General features: G+C 52.5%; 1 protein-coding gene across 4 annotated transcripts in view; it reads left to right on the top strand.

Annotated features, from left to right (window-relative positions):
* PTPN5 (protein tyrosine phosphatase non-receptor type 5) overlaps window positions 1–12,366 on the top strand; it is a 45,681-nt gene extending 33,315 nt beyond the window's left edge. For all 4 annotated transcript variants that reach the window (XM_031653367.1, XM_031653368.1, XM_017948563.3 and 1 more), the window contains 7 exons: window positions 2,052–2,136; window positions 6,684–6,763; window positions 6,947–7,084; window positions 7,612–7,722; window positions 10,470–10,630; window positions 10,722–10,835; window positions 11,266–12,366. In XM_031653367.1, the coding sequence (XP_031509227.1) occupies window positions 2,052–2,136; window positions 6,684–6,763; window positions 6,947–7,084; window positions 7,612–7,722; window positions 10,470–10,630; window positions 10,722–10,835; window positions 11,266–11,359 (783 nt within the window). In that variant the 3' untranslated portion in view covers window positions 11,360–12,366. The remainder of the gene's footprint in view (window positions 1–2,051; window positions 2,137–6,683; window positions 6,764–6,946; window positions 7,085–7,611; window positions 7,723–10,469; window positions 10,631–10,721; window positions 10,836–11,265) is intronic.
* The last annotated feature ends 2,993 nt before the right edge of the window (window positions 12,367–15,359 follow it).

Here is a 15,359-nt window from a genome sequence, read left to right as displayed (position 1 = left end):
TAAAATACAGGTTGGAAATGAGGCTTAGCAGGGTATAGCAAGAGTGAGCCTCCCGATACCGAGACCCAGAATTAGATGCACTTTCCACCCTCCACAGGGGTGCCGGCATATCTCGGACCTTGCCCCATGGGGGCACCCCTATAATTCTTTCCTGGCAGGAGGGCCCTGAGAGGAGGAGGAAGGAAGGGGCTGAGACTCAAAAGCTCCATTCCTCGACCAAATTCACCGAACAGGTAACTCCTCACTTCTGTGAGCAGGAAGAGGCGAGAGGCCGAGAATATCGGGGGCGAGTTCCTCCTGGTAGAAGCCAGAGGGGTACGGAAGCAGGCGTCTCCTCCCTTCCTTTGGCCTCCACCCTGGGCCTGTCTGGACTGGGTAGCTCTCCCCTGTGAGAAGACCTCCATCACCATCTGATCTGCTGCTCCAAGTTCTCCAGAACTTGGTACCACCTGCATACACCATCAGCACACCTCACCTGGTGTGGCCCCAGCCTCCTTTTCCAGCCTTATGCCCCATGCCCCACCCCTGCAGGGATGGTCCGCTTCAAACTGGGCCAGCTCCGCCTGTGCCTTTCTCCTGCCGTGCCTTTGCTCACATCATCACCCACTCCAGATGCCTCTAGAAAGCCTTCCTCGACCACCCCAGCCTCAGCTCCTGCTCTGAGCTCCCACGGCTGTCATCTCCCCTTCGAGAAAGAATCACTTCCTCTAGCTCATTTCCTGTTCGGTGGGTCATTGTCGAGGAAGGAGCGCGACCTGAGCACCCACTCCCGGGGCAGTTTTTCTCATGTTGTATTTTTCTTTTGATCATCACAACTCTGGAAAGCGTTATGATCCTCATTTTACAAAGCCCATACTTAGTGTGTCCAAAAACAATGAATCAGTGTGAAGCTGGGTGCAGTCAGGGACTAAGCTGGTGGGCAGACTGGAAGGAAATGCAGAGGCAAGAGGCATGGAGAGTCATGCCAGAGGATGTCAGGAAGAGACACACTCAGAGGTGAAGGGTTTTTTTTCGGGTTTTTTTTTTTTTTTTTTTTTTTTCCTTGAGACAGAGTTTCACTCTTGTTGCCCAGGCTGGAGTGCAGTGGCGCGATCTTGTCTCACTACGACCTCCGCCTTCTAGTTCCAAGCGATTCTCCTGCCTCAGCCTCCCTAGTAGCTGGGATTATAGGGGCCTGCCACCATGCCTGGCTAATTTTTGTATTTTTATTAGAGATGGGGTTTCAACATGTTGGCTAGGCTGGTCTCAAACTCCTGACTTCGTGATCCGCCTGCCTCGGCCTCCCAAAGTGCTGAGATTACAGGCATGAGCCGCCACACCCAGGCAGAGGTGAACTTTAAAGGGTGGGAACAACTTGGAGAGATGAGGGTCAAGGGAGACCAGTGCCCTCAGGAGGCAGAACATCACAAGCTCAGACCCAGAGGCAGGACTGAGAACAGCAGATTAACAACAGGGGAGAAACAGGCCTAACTGGAAGTAAAGAGAGGCCAGATTCGAGAAGCCCTCACATGCCAGGAGAGAAGTTCAGACTCAGAGCTCTGGACACAGACAGTGGTTGGGACCTGCAAATACTCCTGGGATCTCAGAAAGAGGCTTCTCTCCTGCTGGAGAATCAGGGAAGGCTTCTCAGAGGAGGCGAGACATGAGATGAGGATGGAGTGGGTGTTACCACAGAGCTAGCAGCGCGAACCCAGGTCCCCGAGATAGGGATGCCCAGGGGAGGAATGCTACCCAGGGAGCATGGAGGAAGGCAGCGATTGGCCAGGTCACTTTTTGTCTTTTTCTTCATTCATCAGCTATTTATTGACTACATATACCAGGCTGGCTCTCCAAAAACAACAGTCATTATAATATTTATTACGCGCTCGGCATGTGCCAGGCACTGTTCTGAATGCTTCGTGAGCACTAACTCTCTTAATAGTAAATGTTTGTTGAATGAATGTGTGCACTCAAGCCTGCCCCTGGGCTAGGAGGTGGGGGCACAGCAGCCCCTGGATTCAAACATCTGTGAGGGCCCATAGCTGCTCACACCCCGTGTTCTCCTTCCACAGGAAATCCCCATGAACTTCGTGGATCCCAAAGAGTACGACATCCCTGGGCTGGTGCGGAAGAACCGGTACAAAACCATACTTCCCAGTGAGTACTTGCTGCCCCAGAGGGATGGGGGCAGGCTCAGCTTCACCTGGGGACCCCCTCACCCTGAGGAGGAGCGTAAGCCCCAAGCCGGGCCTCCAGGGGTGAGGGGACACTCATCGCTAGAAGAGGTGGGACAGAGGGTTGGGGTGTGCTGGCTGAAGGGAAGCGCCACCCTGGTGAGGCCAGAGGCGAGTTCATTTCCTCACACAGCACTCTCGTCCTTTGCCCTGCCTGGCCACGTGTTGTGCTGAGCCCTCTAGAAACCCAGAGAGAAAGGGTGGTAATGACAGCAGCTCCTAGCCACAGTGTGGTAGCCGAAAGGTCACCTTTCATATTCTCTATCTTTTCAGAGTGGGCAGATTTTAAGGAAAGGAAGTTAAGGCTTAGAGAAGTTAAGTGGCTCACCCACAGTCCCACAGCTAGGAAGTGCAGAGCTGAATTTCAGACCCGGGCCTCTGTGATCCCAGAGTCAGGCTGTCAGGCTCTCTGTCTACACGGCGTGGAGTGTGGTCGGATTGTAAGCCCTCTAACAGGGACATCCACTGCCACAGGCGAATGAGTGTCTCTGTCAGGGAGTGAGCTCCCTGTCACTTAGTGTATTCAAGTGAGGCGGCATGAGCAGTCCCCTAGAAGGTCTGAAAGGAGTTTTCCTCCTTTGGGGTTAGTTAGACCAGGTGACCTGATGCTCCTCTGTCAGCCCTGGGGTGTCATTTTCAGATAACTTTTTTCAAGCTTCGATGAGCCTGCCACCCTTGCCAAATTCTGACCCCAGGCCCTTATTGAAAGTGAATCCGCATAAACCTGCTCCAATTCAGTTTGTAGAGTAGCAAGGCTTTTAAAAAGCAGCTTTGCCATCAGCATCTCCAACAACATGTAAGATGTCATGACTTATTTTTAACTTTTAAAATATCGACTTGTAGTTGCTATGGTTACACAGTCTCTAGGTAGTTCCGGTTAAACAAAGCGCCATTTAAGGCCAGGATGCGTTATTCAGGGATGCTCACCTCTTCCCTCATCTTGCCCTCCCCCATCCCAGCCCTACCTGGAGGGAGGGACTTGAGTATCCTAGAACCTTATACTTTGCTGGCCACTCAGAATGGCCACTGGGGGAAGGTGGGAGCAGACCAGGATTCCATGCAGTCCTCACTGCATTCCGAGAGGCTCGAGCTGCCTCCAGCCATGCCCTGAGCCCAATAAAGAATTTTGTCTGTGTCCAGCAAGAATGGACCCTGTGCCTGCAGAGACTGGGTTGGGAGGCAGAGAGCAGGTGAGGCTGAGCAGCGCCGCCTCTCAGATCCAGGACACGCTGAGGTTTGTTCTCTCATTCACTGGGCACACGTTTCCTCAGCTCCTGCCCCAGGAACTGAGGATTTAGTTGTAAATAGGACACAGACTCTGTGCACAAGGAGCTTCCAGCCTAGTGAGGGAGAGAGGTCCATGCACAGTTACAGGCAGAGTGACCAGTAACCCACAGGCAGCGTTGAGAACAAGATGCTGTGAGCAATTTCTCTCCCCTTCTCCACTGTGTCCAAAGCATCAAAACAGTGCTGCCTGGCACATGGTAGACATTCTGCACCTATTTGGGTTGTTTTAATTTTTGTAGAGATGGAGGTCTTGCTCTGTTGACCAGGCTGGTCTCGAACTTCTGGCCTCAAGGCTACCTTCACCTGCTTTGGCCTCCCAAAGTGCTGGGATTATAGGCATGAGCCACCATGCTGGGCTCTGCACCTATTTGAATGAATGAATAATGTCTCTCAGATCTACATCCTCTTCTTCAGCCTCACTGCCAAATGATGCTTTTGAGGTTAGGGCTTTCATGTTGCCCAATTCCAGGGGACACCATTTACATAGATTACATTGATTGACATAAGTGCCCCCTGGAGCCGTGCCAGGCTGGACAGCCCTGTGATCCTTGACACTTCTTACTTGGATCATTGCAGTAAACATCTTTTTTTTTTTTTTTTTTTTTTTTTTGAGACGGAGTCTCGCGCTGTGTCACCCAGGCTGGAGTGCAGTGGCACGATCTCGGCTCACTGCAAGCTCCGCCTCCCAGGTTCAGGCCATTCTCCTGCCTCAGCCTCCGAGTAGCTGGGACTACAGGCGCCCGCCACCACGCCCGGCTAGTTTTTTGTATTTTTAGTAGAGACGGGGTTTCACCATGTTAGCCAGGATGGTCTCGATCTCCTGACCTCGTGATCCGCCCGCCTCGGCCTCCCAAAGTGCTGGGATTACAGGCTTGAGCCACCGCGCCCGGCCTGCAGTAAACATCTAACTGGTCTTCTGGCTCCCAGCTCCCACACTCTCCTCTCCATCTTCTACCATTGCCACCAAAATGATGCAAAACAGAAATCTAATTAATTCCATCATTATTGTCACCCTTTTAATCCTCAGGTTTAAGTCCATCTTTCTTTTTGTTTTTTTTTTAAGACAGAGTCTCACTCTGTTGCCCAGGCTGGAGTGCAGTGGCACAGTCTCGGCTCACTGCAACCTCTGCCTCCTGGGTTCAAGCAATTTCCGGCTAATTTTTGTATTTTTAGTAGAAACAGGGTTTGACCATGTTTGGCCAGGCTGGATTTGAACTCCTGACCTCAAGTGATCCGCCCACCTCAGCCTCCCAAAGTGCTGGGCTTACAGGCATGAGCCACTATGCCCAGCCTAAATCCAGCTTTCTAAGCCTGGTTTATAAGACCGTTTGTCACCTAGTTCCTCTCCAGCCTCACCTCTCACCACTCCCTACCCTGTGCTGTGCATGTGAATCTGACAGAACGGCATTGCCTGCAGACAGGGAGATGGGAGATGGCCCACACAGAGCTTCCTGCCCTCCTCTGCTGCAGGTCCCCCAAAAGCCCCCTCCCGCTTACCCTCGCTCCTCTCCATCCCTGCCACCCTCTACACCCCCTCTTCACAAGAACTGCCTCCAAATCACCTGCCAAAAACTTAGACAGTGGGGTTGGGCTAAAGAGGCAAAGCTTGTGCCCTTTACCTCCCCAATTTCTCATACCGGGTTTAGGATCCTTCTTTTTATCCTTTAACCTGTGGAACTTGTAATAATGACAGTAATAACAGCAGCTGATACTTTGTGTTGGTCCTAGTTACAGCTATAAGGACTCTAGTTGTTAAAGTTAACTTCTTTACAAGACAAGCAAGGTCACTGTGGAATGACCATCCCCAGGTTACAGATAAGGCACAGGGAGATGAAGTAAATTGTCCATGTTGACTCTGCTAGTAAGTCAGAATCAGGATTTGAACCTAGCCTCTCTGACTCAGCGGTGTAGACTCTTAATGACTCCCCTCTACTGCCTGTGAGAGCCTCCTAATGTGCACACTGGAAGTCTTTAGTCCAGTCCTCCCTATTACAGGAAGTAAACTGAGTCCTGGACAAGTGGGCTGATGACAAAACTAAACCAGAACCCAGGACTCTGGGCCTCCAGCCAGCTTCCCCCTTAGCCCATACAACCTCAGTCTCGGCCTCTGCAGGCTGACTGAATAGTCAATGCACGGAGGCTCTAGCTGGAACAAAACAAAATCTACTTCAGGAAGAAGAGCAGGGTGGGGGCTGGGCACAGTGGCTCATGCCTATAACCCCAGCACATTGAGAGGCCGAGGTAGGAGGATCACTTGAGCCAGGAATGGGAGACCAGCCTAGTCAACACAGCAAGACCTCATCTCTACCCAAAAAAAAAAATAATAATTTAGCCAGGTGCAGTGGCACATGGCTGTAGTCCTGCTTACTCAGGAGGTTGAAGCAGAAGGATCACTTGGGCCCAGGAGTTAGAGGCGGCAGCGAGCCATGATCGTGCCACTGCACTCCAGCCTGAGTGACAGAGAGAGCCCCTTTTACTATGGGATTTGACATGTGAATAAATTGAAAGGAAAAAAAACCCTTTTTGCATATGTGCACATGAGGCTAAGACCCTCCAGTCTTATTTCAGATAGGGGAGACTATCGTTTTCATCTTAATAGCCTCCCTCAACTTTCTATTCCCACATCTGAACAGCCCTTTATACTTATAAAGCACTTTACCGTTTATACAGAACTTTCACTTCTCTTTTCTCATTCGTCTTCCCAGCAGCCCAAGGAAGTAGACATCTTTGCCTCCATCTGACAGATAGGAAAACTGGGGCTTAGAAAGGCTATGTGTTTTACAAGCCTACACAGCAAGTCAATGACAGTGTGTACTCAAGCTAGCTGTCTCTTGCTGTCCAAGATCTGTACAGGAATTTCCCTAGGTAATTCTATTGTTGACTTAGCTGTCTCCTCTCCAGAAGCTAAGACGCAGTGAGTATAGGGCAACTTAAGGGGCACAGGCTAAGGATAGAGACAGAGGTGGAGACCCGGGGACACCTCTCTGTCTCCACCCTCCTCCTCATCCTGAGTCCTCGCCTGCAAAATGAACCATGAATGGGTGAATGTTTTGCTGCTGGGCAAGGAAAGGAAGAACTGCTAAGGTCACAGAAGAAATATGAGTATCTTGGAATAGGCCAGAGAAGGTGGGCCCTGCCCCAGAGGGCCCAGCTTCCAGCTTTACTTGTCTCCTACCACCCCAGACCCTCACAGCAGAGTGTGTCTGACCTCACCAGACCCTGACGACCCCCTGAGTTCCTACATCAATGCCAACTACATCCGGGTACGTATTCCCACCCTGACAGCCTCTTGCTGAAGGGGAGGCTTGAGTCGATGGGATCCATCCTCCAGCCTTGTCCCTACACCAGTCTGACTCCTGCCAGCTTCTGGGAAGAGCCTGAGTGTGGGGATGGGGTCCTGGGAGCACTGCCTCTGACCCTGACAGCCTGGACTTGGCTGGCCGCAGGGCTACGGTGGGGAGGAGAAGGTGTACATCGCCACTCAGGGACCCATCGTCAGCACGGTCGCCGACTTCTGGCGCATGGTGTGGCAGGAGCACACACCCATCATTGTCATGATCACCAACATCGAGGAGATGAATGAGGTAGGGACCCCCGTCCCCATTCCGAGTGCCTGCTACATTGTGCCCTACACTAAGTGTCTTGTTCTCAGATTAATCTTTATGACAATCTCACAAGGTTGGCGGTGTTCACCCTGCTGCCAAGATGAGGAGATGCGAGGCTTGGTGAGGTTAAGTCGTTTGCCCCGGCCTCACACATAGAGGCATGCCTGGAGGTGGTCTTTCCACTTCCGATGCCTGTGACCTCAAACACAGCACTCTGCTGCCTCCCAGCCTGCCGGGACAGATGCTGGCTACTCCTGTACTCCTGGCCCATTTAACTGAATCTCCATGAAAGTCCTTCAGATGGTAGCACTTCTGTTTTCCAGAGGAAGAAACGGAGGCTCAGGAAGGGGAAGTAGCTTATAGAGTTTGCAGCTGAGATTTGAACCCAACACTCTGTAGCAGCAACCCTGTTGCCCTTGTGTATCTCTCCGCTGGCCTGGGAGAGTGTTGGGGAGAGTGTGGGAAGGGAACAGGATTGTATGGCAGCCTGATCTGGGCCCCTGCAGAAATGCACCGAGTATTGGCCAGAGGAGCAGGTGGTGTACGACGATGTTGAGATCACTGTGCAGAAAGTCATTCACACGGAGGATTACCGGCTGCGACTCATCTCCCTCAAGGTGAGGCCTGGGGCAGGGCTGGGCGAAGCTGAGGATGAGTGTAGGGGCTTAACTGGGGACTCCACAGAGAACAGGTCCCCAAAGTCCACTGTAACTGACCTAAAAGCCAGTGTCACTCCCAGATTTTCTGATAACTATGGATGAGTGAGAGGTGAAGGACTTGGGGGCCAGAGGTAGAATCAAACCCCTTGCATTTCCCAGTCCTCAGTTGTATTTCGTGCTGTTGGGCTCCTCTCTCTTTCTACTCTGTCATTCATAATGCCTTCTAGCTATGCTTCAAATGTACCCAAGGCCAGGACTGTCCGGATGAGGGGACTTCAGCAGCCTCCAGCACTGTCTTTATAATTGAGGGTTCATCATGACTTTGAGATCCTCCCTAGAAACATCTCTTCACCTGGGATGCTGGGCTTCTGGCCTGTAGTGCCCAATCTGTCCACAAGAGGGCAGGCACTCTTTGCTGCTTTGGGGTGGTATAGGGAGGCTGTGGTTGCAGAAAACAGCAAGAAAAAGGAAGACACACAAAATATGAGCAATACAAAACAGCCCAGAAGAGTGGGGGAAGGTATCCTCCCACCCTGAAGTTGTGCTTCTTCCAGGATCAGCATCATAGAGGAGACTGTTCCTTTGAAATCGGGATTAGTGGATTCTGCTTGTGAGAAATAAGACCCATGTTTAGGGAAGGCTGGAAGAGGCGAGCCAGGCACCAGGAAGCTGATGCCCTATCCAGGAGGAGCCAAGGAGGTTCACTGATGCTGACAGCCACAGGGGTTACTGAGCACAAGACCGGAGACTTGGCCCTCTGAGCTGCTCCCTCTCCCACTGGATAGGGGCTAGGTAGGGTGTCGAAGCATCTCAGCCCCCAAGAGCAGTGCCCCCTCTCCAAGCAGCTCTAAGATCCAGGTCTTGTTGGAGGGCATGAAGGGCCAGGAAGTCAAGAACAGAGGTAGTGGTTGCTGTCACAGCCAGGTAACCCAGGACCTGAGCAAATGGCTTCCTGAGTAGAAATTCCACAGAAAGACAGGCTGAGATGAGGCAGGGCTGCTCACCTTCTCAATGCCATGGAGATGATGAGGGACAAACCGGGTCTTCTTGGAGTTTGAGGGAATTTACTTTTGTCCATAAGACATTACAAATACCTGGCCTGAGCTTGGTTCTGGGTTGGGTACTGTGAACACAGAGCTTCTCAAAGCTTGGACTCTTTCCTCGAGAAGCATGTATAAGATGGTCAGTACTGAGCTAGAGATAGGTATATAGAATATAGGATATGTATATCATATGTTAAATTGGATGAATATAGGATCTATATCATATGTATATATGATATACGCATCCTATATATACCTATATATAATATATATAAAATATAAATATATAAAATACATAATATATATAAAATATAAATATATATATATATAGGGGTGTGTGTGTGTGTGTATATATATGTATAAAAGAAGGACACTCTGCCAGCTAATGTGCTCAGGGAGGGCCTCCTGCAAGTGGTGGTGCCGAATGGGGTCTTGAAGGATAAGTAAGAGTTGACCAGGGGCAAACAAGTCAGGAGAGCATTCCCAGTGAGAAAAAAATAAAACGAAGGACATGGAAGATGGAACACTTGTGTGCATGTGTGTGTGCACATGTGTTTGCATGTGCTGCTGAGATTTTACCTACAAACCTTTCGGAGTGTGGGAGCATTGAGTACAAGTACACAGGAGCAGGAGGTGTATCTGGAAGGGCAGGCCCTGTAGCAGTTGTCTTCCTAGCCAGGCGAAGGACTGAGAAGAGTAGGTCTTATTCTGAGAGCAGTGAGAGACATTGAAGGATGTTGTGGTCTGCTCAGGCTGCTATAACAAAATACCATAGACCAGGGAGCTTGTAAGCAACAGGTTTATTTTTCACAGTTCTGGAGGCTGGGAAGTCCAAGATCAAGGCACCATGACCCTGGTGAGGACCCACTTCCAGGGTCATGTCCTCACATGGCAGAAGGAGTGCAAGATCATTGAGGCCCCTTTTGTAAGAGCACTGATCCCATTTGTGAGGGCTCCGTTCTCATGACTTAATCACCTCAGAGGCCTTCCCTTCAAATACCACCATATTGGGGTTTGGTTACAACATGTGAACTTAGGGGGACACACACATTCAGTCCAAAGCCATGTGTTTGCAGCAGGAGAGCAGCATGTCCAGAAGTGTGTTGTACACAGACTATTTTGACTCTGTGGATCTGAGACAGTTGGGAATGAGGCAGAAATCTCCCACACTCAAGCAATGATAAAGGTCAAGGTGGCAGTGAAGCGGGGAGTGTGAAGAGGTGGTAAAACTTACAGCACCAATTGCAGCACTAAGATAGAGGCGAGTCACGCAGGCAAGGCACAGCAAGAGGAGAAGAGTAGTCCTGGGGCTGGGTTATGTGACAAAGGGATGACTGGGGGACCATTTGTTAAGATAAGGAGCCCCGGAGACAGTAATAAATTGGAGAAGGGGTTCTTGGCCCCTCTTAGACGATCCTGAAGTCGTTGGGGCAGGACCAAAGACAAGATCCACGCCAACACCACTGACCAACCCCCAAAACCGAGCTGGCTTTGGGTCTCTGGTGCCACTGGGCAATATGGCCTAGATGGAAGGGTTAAGGGGTTCCACTCTCTGTGTGCTTCCTGTGTTCTTCTTCCTCCCATCCCATCTCTATCTCTGGGCTGGTTTGTGAGCTGAAGGAGTTCACACATACCCGGGGTGGGCCTCTGTCTCCTCGACAGAGTGGGACTGAGGAGCGAGGCCTGAAGCATTACTGGTTCACATCCTGGCCCGACCAGAAGACCCCAGACCGGGCCCCCCCACTCCTGCACCTGGTGCGGGAGGTGGAGGAGGCAACCCAGCAGGAGGGGCCCCACTGTGCCCCCATCATCGTCCACTGCAGGTGGGTCCTCCCAGCCAGCCACTGGAGCGGGGCAGCCCCCCACCCGCTGGGCTGCCCTGCCCCTCACCCCACCGGTCCCCTCGGCCCTCAGTGCAGGGATTGGGAGGACCGGCTGCTTCATTGCCACCAGCATCTGCTGCCAGCAGCTGCGGCAGGAGGGTGTGGTGGACATCCTGAAGACCACGTGCCAGCTCCGTCAGGACAGGTCAGCCCACGGGTGGGGGCTGGGCACACAGGGGAGCTAGAGCTTCGAGGGGGTAGAGGGAGAGACCCACATGTGCATTGGGGGGCGAGGGGCAGATGGAAAACACTGGCATGGACTGATGGGCAAACAAGGAGTAGCGAGAACAGCTGGGTAGAGAGGCAGGATCCAGATGGTGGGGGGCCGGATGAAGAGGGAAGAAAAGCAGAGCTGCTGGACAAAAGGACAGAGGCTGAGAGGCTGAAAGCGGTAGGACATGTCATCTGTGTCCCTGATAGGAAGGGGCAGAGGGTAATGGTTGGCAAGGGTTGGTCTCTCCGTGATGCACAAGGACAAGGCCTGGCAAGTGATGGCTACTCCATGGCTTTTGAGGCACCCTCCCACAGCCCATCCTTCCATGACCCTGCCCCCACTGTGCATCTCTGCCGGGCAGGGGCGGCATGATCCAGACATGCGAGCAGTACCAGTTTGTGCACCACGTCATGAGCCTCTACGAAAAGCAGCTGTCCCACCAGTCCCCAGAATGACTGCGCTTCTCCTGCAAGGTTCTCTGGGCACTGCCCAGCCTGAGTCTCGGCCCTCACCCAGGGCCCCGCCTTGGGTCCTGGGCCTGCTCCCCGCTTCCTCCCCTTCAGTCAGCTCCCTCTGTCCTCTCTGTCAGCCTGGCCTGGCCCCTACCCTCCAGCATTGCTCTTCCTACTGTACATATTGAGGAGTGGGGGCAGGGTCGGGGAGGGACATGCCAGGCCGGGCCTGGGGCCCCAGGGCCTGATCCACACCACAGAGACCCCGGGCCCCAGTTTTTAACGATGGTCCCATCAGTACCTGATCCAGAACGTTTCCGTGCCACACTCTGTGTCCTGCTGCAGTGTGTTCTGTCTGTCCGTCCATCTCTGCTGTCTGTACCGGACACTGTGTCTCCTCGGCCAGGAAGGGGTGATGAGCTCCAGCCCCTAAGCAACCTGGGCGGACTTGCCTGCCTTGGCCTCACCCGCACTTCTCCCAAAAGGCAGATGACTGGGAGTTAGGCATGGGGAGCTCCGGAGGGCTACCAGAGTTCCAGCTGAGGGAGAGGTCTCTAGGTTGGAGTGGGCATCACAGCCAGGGTGGCCTCTGGGTGTCAGATGCCCTCAGGAGGGTGCCCAGCCTGTGAGGCACTGGCGAGGAAGGGGGCAGATGGGGCGTGGAGAACCCAGAGGATCTGGGCCCTGCTGGGGAGGGGAGGGGAGCTCAAGGTTTGGGTGGGGACTCGGCCCCAGATCTGTGTGAGACATTTTTCGTGTCACTGTGGGAAAGCCTTCCCAGAAGTCTCACTGCGTGTCGCTCTGCGTGTGTTCCCATGTCCATGCGTGTGTTGAGAGCCCACCAGGAGGGCATGCATGACTCTGGCAACGTGTGTTATCTTGGAGCCACGTGTTTTTATTGCTGACTTTAAATATTTATCCCATGGCAGACAGAGACATTTGGTGTCTTTTTATAATTCGCTCGTGGTCATTGAATAGAGCAATAAACGGAGCATTTTGAGCAAAACTAACCACCTGGGTCTGTGTGATTTGCCTCTCCCCTCCACTGCCTGCCTTCCTGTACCTGGGTCTTTGTGCCCCTCCCCAGCATGAGCACACAGAGAGCTTGGCCCTTCTGCTCACTGGAGCCCCTTGTGGAGACTGGGAGTTTGGAGCGAGTCCAAATTTGTAAAGCCAAACTGGGAACATTCTGCAGGATTCTCACAGCCTCAGCCCTGGCCCTGACAGATGCTCTGGGCCAGGTGTGGAGCCTCAAGGACAGGTGTGGAAGGCTTCCAAGGAAGGCACAGTGGCTGGCAGGTCACCAATTCCAACAGACGTGCCAGAGAAGCCAAGGCTAGAGCAAGTAGACATTCAGGTCACACCCAGGCCCCTTCCTGTTGGCCAAACACTTATCCCTTGTGGGCTCCACAGGTCCCAACAGCAGCTGCAGCCCAGTAATTTCCCTTGTAAGGCCTGGGCTCAGAGTAGCTTCTCCCAAGGGGCCCAGGGAATCTGCATGTGGACTGAGATCCTGAGCCATCCTGGACACTCCTGCTCTATTCTTGTCCCCTGCCCCCCTGGGATGGAGCAAAAGTAGCCATGATGCCACTGCTGGCAGGTGGGGGTCACCCCAGGGCAGAAGGAGGGGTCCAGAGCAAGGGTGCTGACCGAAAAGTCCTTACAAGATGCCAGAACCTTGGGTGGGATCCAGGGTCCAGGCATGTGGGGTGTGCTACAGATGATGAGAAAATCTGTCCAGGGTGGGCTGGACACAGTGGCTCACACCTATAATCCCAGCACTTTGGAAGGCTGAGGGGGGCAGATCATGAGGTCAGGAGTTTGAGATCAGCCTGACCAACATGGTGAAACCCCATCTCTACTAAAAATACAAATATTAGCCAGGCATATGGTGGTGCATGCCTGTAATCCTAGCTACTCAGGAGGCTGAGGCAGGAGAATTGCTTGAACCTGGGAGGCGGAGGTTGCAGTGAGCCGAGATTGCACCACTGCATCCAGCCTGGGTGACAGAGAGAGACTCCATCTCAAAAGAAAAAAAAGAAAACAACAGGTGGCTGAAGCAGCCCAGATGGAGGTCCTTGAGAAGAGGTGGCCATACTCTCCAGTCACCCTCAAGAGTAGAGACCTCCCTACAACCCCCAGAGGATGGGCCCTCCTACTCTTCTACCCAGATTAGGGAGATTGGGCTGTTGAAGTGGGAAGAAGGAGAGCTAACATTTCCCTGTCCTTCCCCAGGGTGGCCTTGTAAAGATACTCAGGCTGTGTATGAACCACACATAGGAGTGCAACATGAATGGCACCCCCTGGATTTGTGTAGCAAAGCAGCAGATCCCAGAGGCCCTCCCCAGTTCACCCTGTCCCAGTCCCAGTCCCTGAAAAATACAGACCTGTTGCTTTGCTCCCTGAGCCCTGCTGGACTATGCATGCACATGTACCTGAGTGTGTGCCCATGCACACACACTATCCTGAGCCCCTCCACTCAGAGAGGTCCCCAGCAGCAGTAAGAGCCAAAACCTGTACCACAAGGGAACAGAAAAAGTACCCCTGGACTGCCACCCTCAGCCTCCTTCCTGCCTGGCCTTCAGTGTTTCCCCCAGCCTGGATCCAGCTTTGCTTCCCACCTCCCTTCTCCACTGCCCTCCCTCTTCCCCCCTCCCCCCACAACCAAGCAGTGTGCCATCTAGCTGAGACAGCTGCAGAGCCTGAGTAAGGAATCACCCCCAGGGGGCCAGACATTTAAGGAACAGATGACACTGGTAGCCTCACTGTTGGGGCAAAGGAAGAAGGAGACGGGCCACCGTACAGTCCAGGCACTAGCTGAGCCTCCAAAGCCGTGGACGCAGCATTCGAATTTTGGGAGGGACTGGTCAGTGCTGAAGGTAAGTCTCCCCTCCTCCCTCAGGAAGGGGACAAAGCTGACCACCTTCTGAGCCCAGAGGGGACTACAGGGTAGAGAGCAGGAATAGGGACAGGGGAATAGTCTCAGAACCCAAAGGTAGAAGCAGCCCAGGCAGAGATATATTAGGGGGTGGAGGGAGGAAATAGAGTTTAACCCCTAACTACCTGGTTTAAAGAAGGCTTTGGAGCCCTCTGGGACACCTCCGGACTGGAGTCACGAGCTAGGAGTCTAGTCTGAGTGACCTTAGGGTCATTTCTTTCAGACATCAGATTCCTCATATACAAAATAGGGCTTTAAAAACTGCAATGCTGGGCCAGGCATGGCGGCTCACACCTGTAATCCTAGCACTTTGAGAGGCTGAGGTGGGCGGATCACGAGGTCAGGAATTGGAGACCAGCCTGGTCAACATAGTGAAACCCCATCTGTACTAAAAATACAAAAATTAGCCAGGCATGGTGGTGCGTGCCTGTAGTCCCAGCTACTTGGGAGGCTGAGGCAGGAGAATTGCTTGAACCCGGGAGGCGGAGGTTGTGGTTAGCCAAGGTCGCGCCACTGCACTCCAGCCTGGGCAACAGAGCAAGACTTCATCTCAAAAAAAAAAAAAAAAAACAACTGCAATGCTGGCCAGACGCTGTGACTCACACCTGTAATCCTAGCCCTTTGGGAGGCCAAGGCAGGTGGATCAATTGAGGTCAGGAGTTCAAGACCAGACTGGCCAACAAGGTGAAACTCTGTCTCTACTGAAAATACAAAAATTAGCTGGGCATGGTGGCATACACCTGTAATCCCAGCTGCTGGGGAGGCTGAGGCCGGAGAATCGCTTGAATTTGGGAGGAGGAGGTTGCAGTGAGCCGAGATCGCACAAAAAAAAACCGCAATGCTGGTTAAATACAACATGGAGGGACATCCATTCATTGAGATAACATGGTACTCTGAATAGGAATGAGGAAACTCTATCATCTGGCATGGAAAAAATCTCCAAGACATATTAAATGAAAAAAGAAAGGGTCAGAATAGTGTGTATAATGGGCTACCTAAAAAAAAGGAAGATGACAAGAGCATATGAGTTTTCCTATTTGCATGACGGAGGTCTAGAAGGAGCCT

Source organism: Papio anubis, chromosome 12, assembly GCF_008728515.1.
Source record: "Papio anubis isolate 15944 chromosome 12, Panubis1.0, whole genome shotgun sequence".
Lineage (NCBI taxonomy): Eukaryota > Metazoa > Chordata > Mammalia > Primates > Cercopithecidae > Papio > Papio anubis.
This window is presented reverse-complemented; position numbering and strand designations above follow the sequence as displayed.